Raw genomic sequence first — 21,104 nt, 5'->3', positions numbered from 1 at the left:
ATTACAAAGTGTCCGTAGCCGCCACATGACCAAATAGAAAGCTCTCTTAGCCCCACTTCAGTGGTCGTAGCAATTTATCTAGCCGTAATATCCAAAAGCATTAGATGATTTGTCAGCACAACAAGTGTACTTTTGTATGCGGTGATGGCATGTAAAGCAATTGTAGTCCTATGCAGCCTTCGAAATGCATGCTGATGCTCGGCGAATGGAAATTGTCTAGCAAGAGTAGCGGGAGAAGTAGTCCCTCATGCGTCTTGGCTACTGATGAGAGAAGGGAGATCGGTCTGTACGACTCCCCCTTGCTCGTGTCCTTTTCGATTTCAGTAGCGGGTTCAGACAGCCCATCTTTCAAACATCGAGTACAATAATAGTGTTCAGATAGGCTGAGGACAGTTGTAAGAGAATCGACTCCAGGCAGATCCAGATTCTTCACCAACACACACAAAGAAAAAAGATAACAACAAAGATAAGGCAAACCAAAATATAACATCTTAATACTGTCAAACTCGGCCGGCTGTTGACAGCCGAACGCGTGAGACCACCTTATTAAATCCGCCTTGACAAGCAAAGAAGTTTGTGTGCGTGTGTCTATACGTGTGCGTACATGAGCAGAGAATATGCGAGAAAGAAGATACCAACAAAGAGAATGCAAACAAAAATCTTTCATCTAAAAACCGATAAACTTGGCCAGCGGTTGACGGCTGTTCGCGTGCGACCACCTTTTTAAATCCAGCTTGGCGCTTGACGTTCTAATGGGATTTGGATACAACTCTAGAGTTGGACAATTTCATCAGCTGGGCAAGTTATCCAACCTTCTTAATTCAACCATGTTCTAGTTTTTATTTGCATTAAATGTGCACCAGCCAAAAGATTAAACGATTTATGATTACAAACGTATAGATTAAAAATTAAAACGATAAAAATGTGAAAAAGAAACAAAACGAGAAAAACCTTTAAAATTCAAACAAAGCATTAGAATATTCCATCAGCTGGGATAATGACTTTACCTTGTATAAATTTGCCTTTGAATTACTCAGAAATTTTTGTCGGCTGGGTGGCGATTTTTGAAAAATGTTGAACGGAATTTTTTTCTGAAGTGGCAACACTGTTTTGTTTCTGCATCATTTTTACCGTGCATTGATTTTCTCCGCTGTAATCCTGCTACTTGTTTTTTTGCAAATTCTTAAGGATAACCTGGATAACTTGCTGGCAAAGAAAGCAACTTTAGAATTAAAATATTTAAACGCTTAAAAAACAACAAAAAGTAAACAACAAAATGTCTCAAGTAGATCAAGTAAGTCCTTTATAAACAATGTGCTTTATAAGTTTAGTTTTTCTTTTTTTCAAGCTGCTGCTACACCCAGCCCTGTACCCCTTTTTTTGGTAATAAACATAAAAACTTTCTCGCTTGTGTGTTTTTGTAGAAACGAGCCTTTAATAAAATGAAGCATGATTTGGAGCCTTGGCGTAATCTCATTGTACATGTTGATGCTCTTCTGGTTTGGGAGAAGAATTTCTATCCGGCCATTATATTTGCCGGTGTTTCCATTTTCTTTTTGGCTTTGTGGGCCATGGACTTGTCGATTATAACTCTTATGGCATTAGCTGGACTTATGGGAGTACTCTTTGATTTTCTTTATCCCACCATATCGCGAGTTTTGTTCAATGCCGACCAATGGAATGGTGGACAAGAAGCTCGATTTGAGACTGTTGTTACACAGTTGTGCGATATCAAGTTTTTGCTTTTGGGATGGTATGAATATCTATTTGCCAACAAGGAAAAGAAATCTACAGTGGTAAGTATAGCCGAATACTTATAAATATGAAAATGATTTAAGTTTGTTACTTAATTTCTCGAAAGCTTACAAGTGTAGCAAATATTTCTAGGTTTGTCCCAACATTGGTAGGGAAGGGATGACATGTCAACTAAAATCAAGCTACATATCTATCAGATGGATAAGTTGAGTCATTCTTGCTATAGATATCAGGGATAGGGTATGTTTTTTACACCATGCTCTCTTGTAGCTTTACATGGGCTGTTATGATGAGCTTGCCGTTATCATTCTTCTGTATTCTATGCTTGCTATAAGAATGTTTTAGATTTAAACAAGAATAGATAGTTATGTTGGCATTATGATACTCTACAACAATTATGAAATTTCTTGTTGAATCTTGGGACTGTGATCACATTTCGTATATTAATTTAGGGATAAGAAGAACAAACACCGTAGAATAAAATAGAATAAAATAAAGAGTTCCCCACTGAAACTAAATCACATGCAAATCACCTCCATCGGTAGACCAAGATCCTAGTTGTGCGTAGACACAATTATATATTGTCGAATCAGTATAAATGGTCATATACACCACAAACAGTCTTGGTGTGACGCATCAAAATATATTTTCACCCAACATAAATTTAGCCTATCGACTTATTTTTATAGAGACAAATATACAACAAAGCATGGGCAAAATAATAACAAATATATATAAAAAACAAAATGAAATATATTTCATATTTCTTAATTTTTTTGTGAATAGAAGACACATTTTAGAATTGCCCGGTTTGAACTTTACCATATTTTTTATACCTGAAGTACTTTTGCTAAGTCGTTTTCTAAATTCGATTAGCGATGACGGTTTGTTCTTTTTTTGGACGAAATGTTAACGACTGAAAGAACAAGTGTTGACGACTGAAAGAACAATATGATAGAAAAAAGTATTCACCTTTAATCCTAAGGCCTAGCGGGGTGAGGTAAAGTGCTACAATAGATAGCCGACCGTTTCTAACTCATCCTAATCATTATACATGCTGCAGAAGTCCCTGTGTCCAGCAAGTCGTCAAAGATCAGACATTGCAATGACCAGTCCTAGATTACCATCGCAGCCTACTCACCATTCGTTTTGCTACAGTATAAATCTTTTTCATAACAAGAACATAGCACAGCGGTAGTTTCTTCGATTCAGTAGCATGATTAACGTTCATCAGAGATGCATATTAGCTAACTCATCAGCCTCCTCCTTCCACCCAACAACGCCTGATATTCTCTCTGAATATTCGAATAAGCTCCTGTCAAGTTCGCCTATGACGCTGATCGCCTGGGTTCGAGGCCTGGCGGGAACATTAGAATAACAATGTCGACGGTGGTTATCCCCTCCTAATTGCTTTGTACGTGGTCAACAAGGTTTCTTTGTCTGCACCCCAAGTGCTGCCAGAAAGTGATAAGTGGTAAGTTATGCAGCGCCAGTGTGGTATCGTCAACTTTGTGACACGGAGTGGAATAATATTCAGATCTGTCAGAATGCCGCCCTCCGAGCTACGACGGGCTGTCTCCTCAGTTCTAATGTGGACCACCTCCATCAGGAGACAAAGATCCTACTAGTGCGAAGACATAACTACATGCTGTCGAAGCAATACCTATTGGGCTGTTATTGCAGTAGAGGCCATATACCATGACGATGACGTCATTCACCAAACATAGAATGGACGACTGGTTGGCCTGGGATTCTTTAGCAAAGATCAAGTTTGGGAAACCGAGACCCTGGGATCAAAACAACCTAACACCCCCCTAACATCATCTCAAGAATCGTATTGCACACGATCCGACACTTTGTAACATAGCAGGCGATATGCCAACCGATTCGTTTCACTTGTAGGGTTCAAAACAAATCACCGCTCATACTACATGTCTCTATTTTTCTTTAACTATGAACACAATGACTTCTTTGACCCCCAACATACGTGCCAAATATGTTCGGAATCGGCTTAAAACCTTATATAGTTCCGATACAAACTTGTACTTCTTCAGCCCCTAGATTGCTAAATTCTTATTCAACATCCAAACCAAATAGGTATGGGTCCATACACTGATATAGCTCCCATATACTTTACCTTGATTTGACTTCTTGAGCACCTACAGAAAGCGATTCTTATCCATTATCCTTTATTTGTTTCTGCCTATAAAGAGAAAAAGTGCAAAGAACTTAACAAACGTGATCCATGATGAAGGTTATAAAAGAATGCAAATTTGCCCATGAACATTCCAATAAGAAATCGGAAACGATTCAAGTTTAAGCTTATAGCCGAGTCCGAATAGGGTGCAGCATTGCGACCTCACAAACGTCGCCAGCTTGAGGAGGGCATAACCACCACTGAAAAGTTTTTTGATGTTCCCGCCATGATGCGAACCCAGGCGTTCAGCGTCACAGGCGGACATGCTAACATCTACGCTACACTGGTTTCCGGGTATATTAGATTAGCACGCTTTAACTTGTTTAGCATTATGTGAGGTGCTTATGATTCGAAACTTCTCACCCTTTCTTTTTTTTCAGTTTGTTATCATCATGAGTGTTGCATTGCTCGGTCTGGCCTGGATTGGTGCAATCTTTAATAATCTGCTTTTAATGTACTTCATAATTTTGGGTGTCACCCTATATCCCGGTGTGCAAGAGAAGGGTGTACTCAATAAATTCAAGGAGAAATTTGGATGTCTTATGAATTCGAAAATGGAGAAAATACGAGAAGTAATCAAAAAACAAGAGTAAATTTTTGGTAAACACTCAATTGTCCGCTTAAGAAGTTGGAGAGCGAGAAAGATGAAACATAAAATACAAAACAACAACAAAAACAAAAATTACTCAAATTGTATTTGTAATTAATTCTTTAAAATTTCTTTAGGATAATTAGAAATTATTCCTTTAAATGCATTTCATTAACAAAAAATCTATAGTAAGCAAAGAGAAGAAGTGGAAGTTTATCGTAAATCTGTGTGAGAAAAAGAAAGAAAAGACGACCAAAGCATTATATAAGTATTTAAGAAACAACCAAATATGCTCTACTATAAATATTAAAGAAAACATTATTATCTACCTTGCCATCTTAAATAATCAAACACAATCAAGCACAAAAACATCATACATCACAGCGCCATCAATCACATTGCCTCAAATCTATGGTCAGTCACATTCTTTTCCAAAAGTATTATTCAAACTACCATAACTTAGTCTCTCTAGTGTTGAAAAACACATTAATGTTTTAGAAATTAAGTTTCTTTTTTTTCAATCTCCAAATTTTGTGTCAGATAGGTTATGATGTAAACCAAATGAAAACGATTTTTTTAAGTTTTAGCACAGCTCGCACCTCATTATTCATATAGAGTCATACCACCACATACATACATATGTCATTAACAATGAAATAAGAATAAAACGCATAATATGTAGCTCTTGTCATTTAACAATAATATAATTATTAATGTGTGAACAATTTTTTTTTAACGGATCAATGAAGGAGAATATGTGGCTAGAGACCATTCTTAACCCAGATCTGTCTATGGAAAAAAAACAAAGCCATAAAGGGTATTTGCTTCTATATTTAATTGATAAGATTAAGATATGTAATGGCTTGTGTGATAAGCATTCGTTTTGATCTAGAGCTATTTAGTGTTATAAGTATGTCTATAAATTCTTAAAATATCGAATATTTGAATATAAAAACAAAAACAATAAAACAGGCTCTTACTTAAGTGCTGAAGTAAGTTTTATTTTTATATAATTTTACGCGGAGGACAAATTTACAGCTTTCGACTCCTGAAAGGTAAACATTCATTTTCTTGGTTTTTTTCTTAGCAACTAATCTACTCTACTTTCTACCCCTAGAACGTGAACGTTCTCGTTGTTTTTTACTTTTCTTGGTTTTCTTCTTATGTCTTTTGTGTCTTTCTTCTTCTGAGTCGCTGGATGTTGAGGAGGAGCTTTCTGTATCTGTGGAATCATATTTTGATGATTTCGATTTCTTGGTTTTTTTAGATTTCTTTTTAGATTTTTTGTGTTTATTTCGCCCTTCTCTATCTGAATCATCTTCAGATTTTAAAGGTTTTATTTGGTGAATTTTTGTGTCATCATAATCCTTTCTTCTTTCTCTGTTTGATTGATCTCTGCGTGAGTTATCACTATCGTAGTGTTTATTAATTCTTTGGCGGCTCTCATCTCTATAGTACTTCCCGTCTGTATCTTCCTTTCTTCTGTAGTCATCTCTTCGGCTTACAGTAGGTCGTTCCTCAAACTTGTCGCTATATTTAGTTCTGTATTTTTCTTCCTCTTTATCTCGATACTTGTTATAGGAGCTGGAACTTTTGCTGTCATCTCTAAAGCGTTCCTTTTCATAGCCCTTGTCAGATAAGCTGGAATATTTATCATGCCTTTCCTTTTCACAGCTATGGCTTTTAGGGTCCTCTTTTTTGCGGTTATATTCTTTATTATGGCGTTTTTCACAGCCATTGCCTTTTGAAACATTTCGTTTGTCATCCTCTTCGTCTGAAGAAATTTCTTGAATTTTCTTGTTGCTATCTTCCGTTTTCTGATATGCTGCCTTAGGACTATCAGAGTTTTCCTTTTTTATTTTTTGAGTGTTGGCTTCCTCCTTCCAAACTATCTGGCCATGTTCATTTTCTTTCCTTTTGTACTCCTCATATTTTGTGGTGTCTGAGAATGCAATTCAAAAATATATATATTTTTTTACAATTAAGTTACATTTCTCATTTTAATTCACTTACTTATGCATTTTCCATACTGAGCATACTCCTTTCGTGCTACTGGTTGGCACAAGAACTCATTGAATGCCTCTTTGGCTCCGCCAATAGCCATTTTTACTATAACCCTTCCAGCATGATCATCAAATCCCTCAATTTGTCCATAGAGATCTTTGTGTTTACCACCCAATATGCGAACATATGCATTTCTCTTAATTTCCAGCACTTCGTTCGATTCAGGGGCAACTAAAAGAGGTTTGGCTTTTAAAGCTTTGTCAGCTCCTAATCCCATTCCTTTAGGTCTTACCGAAGGCATTTCATCCACCGGGGGTCCACCTTTCGTAGGCTTTGGGGGTTCCACCCAGCCCATGCCACGAAGCATGGCTTTGCCAAATTCTTGTATAGGTATACTTTCATAATCGTCCATGGAAGATTCTTTAGCACCATCTAAAGGCAAATCGTCTGGATGTACCACAGGTAAAACCAAAGACTCCGAGTTCACTGCAGCAGTATTTGCGTTCAGTTCGGCTAAAAGTTCTTTAGCTGCACGCTTTTCTATATCGTCGGAGTCAATGGCTGTTTTTATGTCAACAGCAGCTCCATTATCTTGTTTTATATTAGTTTCTGGTTCATCTTCTCCCAACAATACAGCTCTGCGCTTTATTAGGCTGGCTAAAGCAGCAGAAGTTTTTTGATTTTCCTTTAAAGGTATAACCAGGGCAGCTTGTTCCTGTTTTTCTCTGCAATAGAATAAGAAATAAACGTTTAAAGTCCCATCAAGCTGGTATCTAATGGACAGGCTTACTGCACTAGCTTAATTTCTTGTCCCTCCAAACATTTGATCAGCTCCACACCATTATTGGCCTTCGGCGGTTCTTTATTGGTAAACAAATTAATCTTTTTATTAACTTTACTAAAACCAAATGATATCTTTTTTGTTGGATCCATTGTATCTATGTGTAATTTAGAATTTGCTTGATGCTTGCTTTCAGCTGTTAGAAGCGATTGTCATTTTCGATTGTTTACATTTAAGTTTAGTGTTGCCACACGCAAATGTGTATGGGTAACCCATATACATATTTTCCTCAACCATTTCAAATTTTTGAGTGTTAAATACATGCATTTGTTAAGAGGAATTCAGGAATTTGTTAGCAAGTCTAGCACCACCAATTATTAACTTCATTCTCTCATTAGAATTTGAAAAGCCTATTACAAGTAAAACAGTTTTTAAAACTGAGCTACCACCTTTTCCTAATAACCTCTGAATATTCTGGAAATGTCAAAATTACTGTTCAATGGCGCAATTCGTGTAAACATAACCTTAAAGTCTCACGTCATTTCAGTCAGCTTTTTGCAAAAGAGGGGCGCCGTTAGCAGATCTCACACAAAGCACGAGTTTTCTACAGTTTTATTCGATTTTTACACAGAATTTTCAATAAAAAATGTTCGGAGGACAACAGCCCATATTGGTTTTAAGTGAGTTAAAATAGAATTTCATTAAATTCTAATTGTTTTACAACAATTAATTTACTATTTAGGCCAAAATACCAAAAGAGAGTCTGGCCGTAAAGTGCAGTTGGAGAACATAAATGCCGGAAAGGTAAGTTGTTTGCCCATGTGTGCGTGTGTATATGAGTGGGTTTGCTTGAACACTCATGACTCATGTGAAGAATTGAAACTTCGAAGATTGACCATCTGTTCAATGTAAAGACTAATTATTCCATATATTTCTAACCTCTAGGCTATTGCCGATGTTATCCGCACCTGTTTGGGCCCTCAGGCCATGTTGAAAATGCTTATGGATCCCATGGGTGGTATTGTCATGACCAATGATGGTAATGCTATTTTGCGTGAGATCACTGTACAACATCCTGCGGCTAAGAGTATGATTGAGATTGCTCGTACCCAAGATGAAGAAGTTGGCGATGGTACGACATCTGTCATTGTATTGGCTGGAGAAATGTTGGCAGCAGCTGAACCCTTTTTGCAACAACAAATCCATCCTACTGTCATTATCAGAGCCTATCGAGAAGCCTTAGAAGATATTATCAAGTATTTGCAAACAGATTGCAGCATACTTTTGGATGTTAACAATAAGGAAAAAATGGCCGAGGTTGTTAAAGCCTGTGTTGGCACTAAATTCATTGGCAAGTGGTCTAGTTTGGCTGTTAATATTGCTTTGGATGCTGTGAAGACAGTGACTCTAAATGAAAATGGCCGTCTGGAGGTTGATATTAAGCGGTGAGTGTTCATGATTGAATGGTAAATATTTAGTGCAGACATCCCCCAAAGGAATAAATAAGAATTTTCTTATATTAAGAATGCGTGACGTCTACTTTGAATTGGAAAATAAAAACTAGTCTTGTTTTTGTAGCAGTGTGTTGTGCACTGAGGCAGCAGCCCTTGCCGATGAAGGAACCCTTCGGGTCAATTCGGTACGTACAACCGGCTGCCAAGGGATTTCCTAGTCTTCAAAGCGGAATTAAACGGCATGTTAATGAGTTGTACGTTTTCCGTTAAAAATCTTTCGAACCAAGACGTTCAATAAGTCTGTTTAGGTACTCCATATCCAATCTGTGAGGTGGACTGAGGTGCCTCAAATAAAAGTTATGTGGCTAAAATTTTCAAAAATGTTGCCAACATTGAGGAGAACAAAATCTTTATATATTCTCACCAGTATTTCGAGCAGTGTCCATACATCACTAAATACCATTCGAAGACGTCTTGACTATAACCTCTAAAGTGAATATTGAGTTTTTATGGAATGCTAAGCTATAAATGCAAACATGTTATCCTAGGTACCATTGTGGCCTCTATTCGATTCCTTCTTAACTCCTCACTTTAAAACAATTTATCTTTTTTTTTTTAATTGTTTCAGTTACGCTAAAGTTGAGAAAATCCCCGGTGGCTCCATTGATGAATCCTGTGTCCTTAAAGGTGTCATGATCAACAAGGATGTTACACATCCAAAAATGCGTCGCCATATTGAGGATCCTCGCATTGTATTATTGGATTGCTCTTTGGAATACAAGAAGGGTGAAAGTCAAACAAATGTGGAAATTATTGGCGAACAAGATTTCACCCGCATGTTGCAAATCGAAGAAGAATTTGTTCAACGTATTTGTGCCGATATCATTGCCGTTAAGCCCGACATTGTGTTCACCGAGAAGGGTGTTTCCGATTTGGCTCAACATTATTTGTTGAAGGCCGGTATTACAGCCATCAGACGTTTGCGTAAGACTGATAACTTGCGTATAGCTCGTGCTTGTGGTGCAACTATTGTTAACCGTACCGAGGAGTTGACTGAAAAGGATGTTGGTACCGGAGCTGGTCTCTTTGAAATTAAGAAAATTGGCGATGAATACTTTACCTTTATAACTGAATGCAAAGATCCCAAGGCTTGCACTATTCTCTTGAGAGGAGCCTCTAAGGATATTCTCAATGAGACCGAGCGTAACTTGCAAGACGCTTTGCATGTAGCCCGCAATTTAGTATTGGAGCCCCGTTTGGTTGCGGGAGGTGGTGCCATTGAAATGGCCTTGTCTCAACGCTTGACCCGCAAACAATTGAAGGGTCCCTACACAGCAGTAGCCGAAGCTTTGGAGATTATACCACGCACATTGGCTCAGAATTGTGGCGCCAATACTATTCGCACGTTGACTGCTCTGAGAGCAAAACATGCTTCGCATTCGGGCGATGGTGTTTGCCCTTGGGGTATTGATGGTGAAACTGGTGAAATTGTAGACATGAATGTTAAGGGCATTTGGGAACCACTAGCAGTTAAAATGCAAACATACAAAACTGCTGTCGAGACTGCTATTCTTTTGTTGAGAATCGATGATATTGTCTCCGGATCTAAGAAGAAGAACAGCGAACCCACAGCTCCAGCTGCAGCAGCTGCTGGTGCAGAATAAGCATATTGCATTAAAGTATAATTTTTGTTTTTAATTTAATGTATTAAATCATACAACTTTTTTGCTATACTCTATACCATAAAACACACATTAACCTTAATTTACTTTTTCGTTAAAAACCAAAAACACAAGTGAACAACAACAAATTCATTAAGCATTTATTGCATATACATTGCGTAGTTCTTTGAGATACTACGCTGCCTACCACTACCCACTACTTAAGTTAAGGCTCTCAAATCACCTGTTTTTTCGTTAACGCGCTATATTTTTCTTCTTAGGTTCCCCTACTCTCATTAACATTTATAATAAATCACAATGAAAAACAAGAATGTTCCTTTGAAATTAATTAAGGTATATTATGTGAAATGGGAGTTTTAATTTGTAAACATTAGACTAGAAGACTGTAAAAGTATCAGTATTACCAAACTTTGGTCTCTTGTCCAGTTACTTTTGAAAAGATAATAGGATCTGTGGCTTATCCGAAGTGATGCGCTGGTTTGTAAAACCGTCAATTTATTGATCATCCCGAAGTGAAAGAGTGATGGAGAGAGTCATTTGTTGCATCCAAAGTTTCCAAGCCGATGAAGAGCTATCACCTCTATCTATTCCCTATACCACACCCTCCAGACTGCCGATTGCATGTACATATCTTTAAGCGCTTTAAGCGTTAATGACATCTGCCATAGGTTTAACGTCTACCTGGTCGAACTTGGCGCTTATTTTGCTGCAAGAAATTTGACGATTTATTGCTTGTGGCTCTTGACCTATCGAAGGCCTCGATGCAATGTTACACCCTGGGCAGTGAGTAAGTATTGCAACGAAAAATTGTTTATGAGTATACGAATTTTTTCAATTTAAACGTTTATTTTTCTTAAAAACTCTAGAAGATTATCTTTGTCATAGTCAGAATGTGGGTAACGAATGGTTTTCTCATCTTTATTTTTATGAGGTATAAAAAAATTTGCTGGATAAGTTTGGCAAAAATATTCCAAGGGAATGGTATTTCTGCTGGCATCCATTTTCAAAAGTCTGATACCCAATTTTTTCGCCTCGCTAGCTATGGCTTCCAGTACACTAAGAACGTTTGAAGATTTTTCAAAATTCTCCCCTTGGTGAATTGTTAAAAATATATCCCTCTTCGATTGCTGGAGTACGTAAAAAATGTTATGGGCCGTAACAAATTTTATCAAATGACTGTAGTTGAATGTTGGCAATTGAGAGTAGAATAATCTGGAGTAGTATACTCTCAGGGAGTAGTAAAAAAGACTAGCAGCCGTTTTATATTGGCTGAAATCAGTTAAGTATTTAAAGTTTTGTCTATCGATTGCTATGCATATTGGTCTCGTTGCCTCGTTATAGATTTTTTGCATTCTTTCTTGACGGTACCATTTGGGTAGTAACAGATTTATGTCAGAGATATCCGCTATGAAGTACTGACAAAAATAATGGGCAGCCGCCACTTGATGTATTATACGCAAAGTTTCCACATAGTGACTAACTCCCTTCTTCTGGAAATTCATAAAAAAGATTAAGGCACATTTTGGGTTGTGTGGCATCTTATGCAATATTTTTATAGTATAGGGAAAATGTTGATGAAGGTAGACCTCAAAATTACAAAAATCCATCTCATCTTCAGCTAATGTAAATGATTTGTATTTCATTGAGGCTAGCCGACTTTGCCTAAAATATTCGCTCTGAGGTCCTATCATTTCCTCAATAAACTCAATGACACTGGCATCAGTGGTGGGTCGATTGAGTTTTATAAAATTTTCCTTGTTCTTGCTTGGTATAAAGATGATTGTGGTATTATAGCTAATGTCAAACTCGAAAGGAATATAATTTTGCTCACAGTTAATGTATAATAAGCTAAGATTTTGATATAGTCCAGCAATTTTCTCAAAGTTGGGCTCATTTTCCTTAAAGGGCTCATAATCGCCCGTACCTACTATCAGCAAAACATCTTTGGAGGAATCTGTTACCAACTGCTTATAGGTTTGGTGTACACACATCTTCACATTGTATTCATATTTTTGCACCACAAGAGGCTGGGACAAACATAGGTTTTGCTTTAAAAGATTATCACAAAGCTCCGAAAAGGTTTCCATGCTATGATAGGCATCAAAATGTTGATAGATTCTTCTCTTGGTATCCACAGCAAAAGTCAAAGGAGTCTCCTGTTCTGGAAATGCCATAGCTGAAAAGAATTCCAAAGGATTCCTATGAGGGTAAAGTACATCAATATCCATGAGGTCGCCCACCATAAAATCTATGTGGTCTTCATATTTAAGGGCCAATTGATGGAAGCTATCCAACCATTTCGTATGATAGTAGCATAACTCGCGAAAATGATTGAAGAATATCACTAGAGGGCGTTCTAAATTTGAAAACGATTGAGAACTTTGCAATATCGTTAGACGATTTCCACAATTTTCCTCTATATAGGTTTCAAGTTCAATGTATTCCCCTTTTGTTGGTGGTTTTATTTCTCGCGGCAAAGGTGGTTTCTTCCAAAAATCTGCTTCCAAAAAATCATCATCGGAATCACTGTCTGGGTTGTGGCTTAGTTCTTTGAATATCTCCAAATCATCGAGATCGATAATAGTTGTTTTGGCCTCCATATTTTTTGGTGGTGTGAATACAACTAACTGCTTTGGGCAATTGTTCAAAAGAATAATAAAGAGCAGTTATAAAATTACTCTCTGTTGCGAAATTGAATATATTTTAGCTTTTGTTTCATAAAATTGCAAAAGCTTAATGTTTGGTATCTGGTAAGACGACGTCAAACACAGTGATTTTGTAGTCATACAATTTTGGTCTAATTTTTTTTATTAATATGTTAGTTACTTTATTTCAAAGAAAATTCATCTATTCAAAATTACTGCAAATATATTTTTGTACCTACCACCAAAGTATGGGGGGGTATATTCGTTTTGTCAGTCCGTTTGCAACACATCGAAATATCCATTTCCCACCCTATAAAGTATATATATTCTTGATCGCCGTAAACATCTAGGACGATCTAGCCCTGTTTGTCCGTCCGTCTGTCTATCGAAATCACTCTACAGTCTTTGAAAATAGCGATATTGAGCTGAAACTTTGCACAGATTCCTTTTTTGTCCATAGGCAGGTTAAGTTAGAAAATGGGCTATATCGGACTATATCTTAATATAGCCCCCATATAGACTGATTTATCACATTTATCATCCGATTTCCCCGAAAATGGCGACAGTTAGTTGTATAAGCCCTCTGGACATCCTTGTTCAATATGGCCCAAATCGGTCTAGATTTTGATAAAGCTGCAATACGGACCTATATCTGGATTTATGGTCTCGGGCCCATAAAACGCACATTTATTGTCCGATTTCGCAACAATTTGGTATGGCAAATGTACCGATCTCACAATTTGAGTTCTTGGGACAATAAAAGCATGCTTATTACTCAATTTCGCTGAAATTGATACATTGGACTGTATAAGGCTATTCGACATTCGTGTTCAATATGTTTCAGATCGGTCTAAATTCGGATAAAACTGCCACATACATATACCGATCACCCGATTCATGTTTTTAGCTCCATAAAAGTTGTATTTTTTAACCGATAAATTTGGTACAATGAGTTTTGTTAGAACCTTAAATACCCTACCTGAATATGGTTAATACGGACTATATTTTGTTATAGCTGATATGGGATCATCAATGATGCATTTTTCTCCGTTTTAAAACGAAAGGTGGTATGTATATATCCGAGGTAGTGGTATTCAAAGTTCGGCGCGGAATGGAATGGGGTTTTCAGGGCTATTTTTGTACCTTGGGCAAAGAGAGGGGTAAGGGCGGAGGTAAACTTCAAGGCAGAAAAAAATAAATCACAAAGGATTAAAGGCCCACCAGACTGTTATTTTTTTGCTGAAAGTAGAAACTGGCACCGAAGAACTTCAATTGGGCACAAAATGCATACCCTAAGGGTAGGTCGATGAAGACAGCCCTCTACGAAATGGTGCAAGTGGTCGAAAGGTCTGTCTAACTGAAAGAATATGCCACGGCGGGGTCCTTGGATATCGAGGGGTCATTTAACAATGTGGAGATAGGATTGATAGGATCAACCGGAATATAAGTATCTTTCGATTTTACTTCGTAAGTATCTCTCGATTTTACTTCATATCCGATTTGCAGAATTGAACGAATAGGTACTAGATTATGTACCATATAAAATGATCTCCCTATTTTATTTCTTGAGCACCTACAGGATGTTATTTTATCCAAATAAGTTCATGGGGAATTCTTTTATTATCTCTCATTTTCTTATTATGTATGCTTATGCTTATTAAGAGAAACCATACAAAGAATTTGACAACGGCGATCTATAGTGAAGGATATACATATAAGATACGGTCCAGAAGAACTTAATACGCGTTTACTTGTTTGGCAGATTGAAACAAAATAAAAAGGGTTCATTAAATGTAGATTATTTTTATTTTTTTTTATAAATAATCAGGTACACACATACATAATATTAATTAACCTAATACTTAATTTTAAACCTTTTGTTAGTGAAGTTAATAGATTTCATGTTTCCTAATGTTAAATGTGATTTTCTACATTTTTAAATATTTTTGTTTAAGATGTTCGGCATTTCATTTTTCTTTCGAACGGACAAAGTTTGAATTGGTTTTTAAAATCTCCAATAGTTCCTCTTTGCTTTGTTTAGTGTTTGAGTATAGTATAGTATTTACTTTAGCAGTTTTATGAGGTATAAAAAAGTGTATGGGATATTTCGGGGAGGAAAACTTCAAGGGAACGTAATTCAATTTAGCATCCATTACTATAAGTTTCACATGCATATCATGGGCTTGTGGAGCAATTTCTTCTATGATATTTAAAATTTTATTCGATTCCTTATAGGTACCCCAATATATGGTTAACAATATATCCGTTGAGGATTTTTCAATACTTGTCAGTAGGTTAAGGGCTACAGAGGTCTTTACAAAATTACTACGATTAATGGCGGTCAGTGGTTGAGAAAAGAAAAAACCTTTGTAGACCAACGAATAAGAGTAATAAAATAAAGTTGATGGTGAATTAAAAGGCTGGATTCTGCAAATACGACTTGCGCGATCTATGGCAAATACATGGGGAGTTGATTTATCAATTTCTCCATTCTCCAAATATTTTTTATACCAAAAGGGATACAAAATGTCCATATCTTTGAGATCAGCTATTAAATATTCCACACCAAAGTGGTATTTGGCTTGAGCTACTTGATATATAATTTGCAAATGCTTGAGAAAATACTCAATACCATGACCTATAAAATCCATGAAGTAAATTATGACACATCTGTGGCGTTTGGGTTTGTGAAAAGTAGAGCGATCCAATGGTTCAAGAGATTGTGGAAACGTCTCCTTGATGTAATGCTTTAAGCCCTCGAAATTCAATTGCACTTCTTCAGGCAAAGTGAAGGGTTTATATTTCGATTTCAATTTCTCCATTTTTCTCCTAGCTTCTCCTGCAGGTCCCAAGTTGTCTTTAATAAACTCCCTTACATTTTGTGTATCTCTTGGGCCTCTTAGATAACGAATAAAGTCCTCCTTATCTTGGTGAGGTATAAATAACAATGTTGGATAGCAGTTTGCACAAAATTTAAAGGGCACATAATTTTTATCACCATCTATATAGACTATATCCACATTCAGGTCCTTAACTTCGTTGGCTAGTTGTTCATAATCAGGTTCGTACTGCTCTTTGGTTATATAGCCACCAAGTCCAACAATGAGAAATATGTCCTTGGCTGAGTTTTCCACCAATTCATCATAGTTTTGATGGACACATATCTTGACCATAGTCTCATTTTTCTCTGGTATGGCTTCTGAGAGATATAGACTTCCTTTTAAAAAATTTTCGCATAGCTCCGTTAAGTTCTCCTCGGTCTTATAGGCATCAAAATGCTCGTGTATACGTTTACGCTCATCTATGGCGTAAACATTAGGACTTTCATTTTCCGGACTGACCAGGTAGCAATAGAAGTCTATGGGATTGCTATCGGTATACATTAGATCCATATCGAAATAATCTGCCACTATAAACTCAATTCTATCGCCATATTTTAGGGCTACATGATACAACCTGTCCAACCATTTGCTTTGTTGAAAACAAAATTCACGAAAATGATTAAAGGCTATTAAAATGGGCCGGATTATGTGAGGAAATGTTGAACGATCCAAGATCTTTAAACGATTTTCACAATTCACATTAATATAAGTTTCAAAGTTGATATATTGCTCTGTGTGCACTTTTCGCGGCTCTGGAGGTGGAAGTGGAATGCGTTTTCGACATAGACGGGTCCTTGGATCACTAAATAAACCATAATCGCTGCTATCTGAGTCACTATCGATGCAGATTGCTTTGAAAAAATCGTCTTCCTCAGTAGTTACACTTTCCATTATGTTTAGATTTGTTGTTGTTGTTGCCGTAAAAAAATTAGTACTTCTAACATTTAGCCGCCTAACTTTCGTCTTTATAATGAAAACTGAGCAAAAAGCTTTAGGTGTGAGAACAATTTGCAAACGTTGTGTAAATCAAAGAGCGTAAGAAAGAACAAGAGCTGGCGTTAGAGCGTAATACGGGATGACGAGTGACAAAATTTAAAGACACAACATATTTAAATTGCTTACGATATTTCGTTTTTCCTTTATTCCAACTTTCGGTTGCAAAAAAACAAAGCAAAATACGAAAAAATGTTCGAACGAATGCCCGAATCAAAACAGAATAACCCGAAAATGTTGCAACCAAAGAGCGTAAGAAAGAACAAGAGCTGGCGTTAGAGGGCAATACGGGATGACGAGTGACAAAATTTTAAGACAACATATTTGAATTGCTTACGATATTTCGTTTTTCCTTTATTCCAACTTTCGGTTGCAAAGAAACAAAGCAAAATACGAAAAAAATGTTCGAACGAATGCCCGAATCAAAACAGAATAACCCGAAAATGTTGCAACCCTCAATGTGAATCGGGGAAGACAAAGCAGAAACCCTCTCTTGTTTTGGATCTTATACTCTTTGGTTGCAACCCTCAATGTGAATCCAATTGGAATGCAATGAAAATGTTGTGTCTTTAACGCGAGTTATTTTACGGTACGGGGAAGACAAAGTAGAAACCCTCTCTTGTATTGGATCTTATACTCTTTGATTTACACCAAAGAGTATAAGATCCAATAAAAGAGAGGGTTTCTGCTTTGTCTTCCCCGTACCGTAAAATAACTCGAGTTAAAGACACAACATTTTTATTGTATTCCAATTGGATTCACATTGAGGGTTGCAACATTTTCGGGTTATTCTGTTTTGATTCGGGCATTCGTTCGAAAATTTTTTCGTATTTTGCTTTGTTTCTTTGCAACCGAAAGTTGGAATAAAGGAAAAACGAAATATCGTTAATAATTCAAATATGTTGCGTCTTTAAATTTTGTCACTCGTCATCCCGTATTGCCCTCTGACGCCAGCTCTTGTTCTTTCATACGCTCTTTGCTAACGCCAGCTCTTGTTCTTTCTTACGCTCTTTGGGTGGATGTTGGCGGTAATGAGCTTTATAATCAAACGCAAAGTGTTTATTAGATATTGTGATGAAATTCATGAAAAAAGCTTTCGCTCCAAATACTGCACAGTGATTTCGAACACCGAAAATCCTGACAAGAGAAAGAGATATTTATGAACGGAAGGAGATATTTTAAAAATGTCTTTTTCACTGCACGGTATGCACGTCAAACGAAATTTTCTTTGCTAAAAGAAATGCATAGATAAATAATATATGTTGGGTTGCCCAAAAAGTAATTGCGGATTTTTTAAAAGAAAGTAAATGCATTTTAAATAAAACTTAGAATGAACTTTAATCAAATATACTTTTTTTACACTTCTTTTCTAAAGCAAGCTAAAAGTAACAGCTGATAACTGACAGAAGAAAGAATGCAATTACAGAGTCACAAGCTGTGAAAAAATTTGTCAACGCCGACTATATGAAAAATCCGCAATTACTTTTTGGGCAACCCAATATAAATAAAGAATTGGAACTTCGCACATAGACTGGTTGGTGGCGTTTGTGAATATATTGGGTTGCCCAAAAAGTAATTGCGGATTTTTTAAAAGAAAATAAATGCATTTTTAATAAAACTTAGAATGAACTTTAATCAAATATACTTTTTTTACACTTTTTTCTAAAGCAAGCTAAAAGTTGCAGCTGATAACTGACAGAAGAAAGAATGCAATTACAGAGTCACAAGCTGTGAAAAAATTTGTCAACACCGACTATATGAAAAATCCGCAATTACTTTTTGGGCAACCCAATAGATCAATATAAAAAATATCAATATAAAAATATGTCCTTTTTTAGCCAAAAATGATTAAAAATCGGGAAACATTTTTAATCAATGTTTGTCACCATCTTGTAGAGTACGCAACTGTTTTCCACTGAAGACATAAATGTCTCGGCAGGAACTGAAAATTTTGCTAGAGCTTTAGTTCTAGGGTGAATGTAGAGTTGTGCTAGATTCTAGTTGGCCTAGGGCGATGAAAGTTGTTGTAACAGTTTGGTGTGTCTTCATGCTTCAATTAGCTTATTGGTTTCTGTTGCATATTTAAATTCAAGAATTTTGCAACTTTGATGGAGTGGTGACGTGATGAAACAGGTGGCGTATGTCCGTGAAACAAGCGGGACACTCATTACTCTAGTTTCCTGGGGGAGTTTTTGACGATATGCTATATGCATCGCTATTGACTCCCCTCCTTCCTTGTGGATGGGTTGGACGTTGTTTTCCTGAGGTAGCCCGATCTTCTGTATAAACGGTTTTGATGAGGGCACTGAGCCTAGAGTCTGCATGGATTTCCTTGGAATCAGAGAATTGTTAAAGATTCTGGACTGGTGCAGCATCTTTCAGGCGGAGGTCATTGCGACATCGTCTCGAGTGCGATCAGGATCGGAAGATGCAACTCGATCAGACAAACGTGGACAGCTAGGCGGTGCTGAGTATGTGTCGTCAAGCTTTTTGAAGTCGAGAACTTGAGAAGAGCTTCTTGACCTCACATGACACGCCGCAGCTGGTCACTTCCTCACCCTTCACGCAGAGTAAAGCGACAACCAACCAATCGAGGTTCTTAGCCGTAAGACCTCCAACCTAACTTAACCTAGCCTTGCGGGGTAGGTGAACATCTTTAGGTGCTATAGACGGGGATTGATCTCCATAAAAGACATTCACTCGGTAGATGTGCACCGCTGCCGCTTCGTATCCTCGTGAATGACATTTAGATCCGCCTGATAATCTGCTTAAGCTCCATTTTGCAGCGCTGAGCCTTTCGCTCTAGATCATGAATTTCCAAACCCATTAGATGCTGTCAAGAAAACATATAATAATGTAGTAACCTTTTCTTCTGATGCAGTCTGTCACCCTGAGTACAGAGTTCGTAGAGCAGCATTCTGGAAGGTCTTGATCATATTCCACTGCGTGTCACTTCCATACTTGCCGGCCAATTGCATTATATTTAGCCAGCAAGGCCGGCAAGACACTTAATGGTGCACTTCTGACTATCACAAATTGAAGTAGCATGATCATAAAGGCAGAAAGCTGTTACTTTAAGTATTTTGATATACTTGGTCATGGAAATCGTTACGCCATCGACTCACTCTGTTCTATAGTAAAAAATGTGGCTGGAGATTTGGCATTAGAATAAGCAACAAAATTGTTATGGTAGAGACAAAATTGTTATGAACACCACACAGGTTGGAACTTTGAGTTCTATGTGGTTTTCATAGTCATCATGCAGACTTACGCAGACTATTTAGTCCACTGTGATCCACAGTAGCGACAGACCAGGCATCGTTACCAACTCGGCTAACGTTACAATACAGAATGGTCTCTTTAGAGACCATACAGAATAACTCCGCGGATAATCAGGGGTATCAAGTAGAGAATCTCAATGAGTAGAGAATTTCAAGCAGGTTAAGTTCGAAGATTGGCTTTATCGGACTATATCTTGATATAGCCCCCATAGAGACCGAACCGCCTATTTAGGGTCTTAGGCCCATAAAAGCCACATTTATTATCCGATTTTGCTGGGACAGTGAGTTGTGTTAGGCCCTTCGACATCATTCCTCAATTTGGCCCAGATCGGTCCAGATTTGGATATAGCTGTCATATAGACCGATCCGCCGATTTAGGGTCTTGGCCCCATAAAAGCCACATTTATTATCCGATGTTGCTGCAATTTGAGACAGTGAGTTGTGTTAGGCCACTCGACATCCTCATTCAATTTGGCCCAGATCGGTCCAGACTTGGATATAGCTGCCATATAGACCGATCAGCCGATGTGGCTTTTTAGGGTCTTGACCCCATAAAAGCCGCATTTTTAATCCGATTTTGCTGAAATTGGAAACAGTGAGTTGTGTAAGGCCAGTCGACATATTCTTTCAATTTGGACCAGACCGGTCCAGATTTGGATATAGCTGCCATCTCTCGATTAAAGGTTTTGGACCTAAAAAAGGCGCATTTATTGTCCGATGTCGCTGAAATTTGGGACAGTGAGTTGTGTTAGGACCTTCGACATTCTTCTTCAATTTCGCTCAGATCGGTCCAGATTTGGATATAGCTGCAATATAGACCGATCTCTCGATTTAAGATTTT

General features: G+C 37.3%; 3 protein-coding genes across 3 annotated transcripts; 2 read left to right on the top strand and 1 right to left on the bottom strand.

Moving 5' to 3' along the window:
- Nucleotides 1-1,094: 1,094 nt before the first annotated feature.
- On the top strand, nt 1,095-5,525 carry LOC106092451 (ADP-ribosylation factor-like protein 6-interacting protein 1). Its single transcript, XM_013259321.2, has 3 exons — nt 1,095-1,294; nt 1,425-1,796; nt 4,333-5,525. Exons 1-3 carry the CDS (start codon nt 1,277-1,279, stop codon nt 4,543-4,545), a joined length of 603 nt encoding a protein of 200 aa, XP_013114775.1. The 5' UTR covers nt 1,095-1,276; the 3' UTR covers nt 4,546-5,525.
- On the bottom strand, nt 5,522-7,553 carry LOC106092449 (G-patch domain and KOW motifs-containing protein). Its single transcript, XM_013259319.2, has 3 exons — nt 7,336-7,553; nt 6,555-7,270; nt 5,522-6,483 (listed from the first exon to the last, which is right to left on the bottom strand). The coding sequence occupies exons 1-3, from the start codon at nt 7,476-7,478 to the stop codon at nt 5,642-5,644; spliced, it is 1,701 nt and encodes a 566-aa protein (XP_013114773.2). The 5' UTR covers nt 7,479-7,553; the 3' UTR covers nt 5,522-5,641.
- Nucleotides 7,554-7,859: 306 nt separating this feature from the next.
- On the top strand, nt 7,860-10,773 carry LOC106092450 (T-complex protein 1 subunit gamma). Its single transcript, XM_013259320.2, has 4 exons — nt 7,860-8,006; nt 8,069-8,130; nt 8,272-8,771; nt 9,409-10,773. The coding sequence occupies exons 1-4, from the start codon at nt 7,973-7,975 to the stop codon at nt 10,442-10,444; spliced, it is 1,632 nt and encodes a 543-aa protein (XP_013114774.2). The 5' UTR covers nt 7,860-7,972; the 3' UTR covers nt 10,445-10,773.
- The last annotated feature ends 10,331 nt before the right edge of the window (nt 10,774-21,104 follow it).

Source organism: Stomoxys calcitrans, chromosome 2 (assembly GCF_963082655.1).
Source record: "Stomoxys calcitrans chromosome 2, idStoCalc2.1, whole genome shotgun sequence".
In the NCBI taxonomy this organism is placed as follows: Eukaryota; Metazoa; Arthropoda; class Insecta; order Diptera; family Muscidae; genus Stomoxys; species Stomoxys calcitrans.
Note: the sequence above shows the minus strand (reverse complement) of the source record. Positions and strands in the feature narration are given on the sequence as shown.

Coding starts and splice junctions, on each gene's coding strand:
- LOC106092451 (XM_013259321.2), top strand. Junction 1,797..4,332: donor AGGAAAAGAAATCTACAGTG/GTAAGTATAGCC, acceptor CTTTTTTTTCAG/TTTGTTATCATCATGAGTGT.
- LOC106092449 (XM_013259319.2), bottom strand. CDS start 7,478: ATGGATCCAACAAAAAAGATATCATTTGGTTTTAGTAAAGTTAATAAA. Junction 7,271..7,335: donor CAAGAAATTAAGCTAGTGCA/GTAAGCCTGTCC, acceptor ATTCTATTGCAG/AGAAAAACAGGAACAAGCTG. Junction 6,484..6,554: donor TCAGTATGGAAAATGCATAA/GTAAGTGAATTA, acceptor TTGCATTCTCAG/ACACCACAAAATATGAGGAG.
- LOC106092450 (XM_013259320.2), top strand. CDS start 7,973: ATGTTCGGAGGACAACAGCCCATATTGGTTTTAA. Junction 8,007..8,068: donor ACAGCCCATATTGGTTTTAA/GTGAGTTAAAAT, acceptor TTTACTATTTAG/GCCAAAATACCAAAAGAGAG. Junction 8,772..9,408: donor CTGGAGGTTGATATTAAGCG/GTGAGTGTTCAT, acceptor TAATTGTTTCAG/TTACGCTAAAGTTGAGAAAA.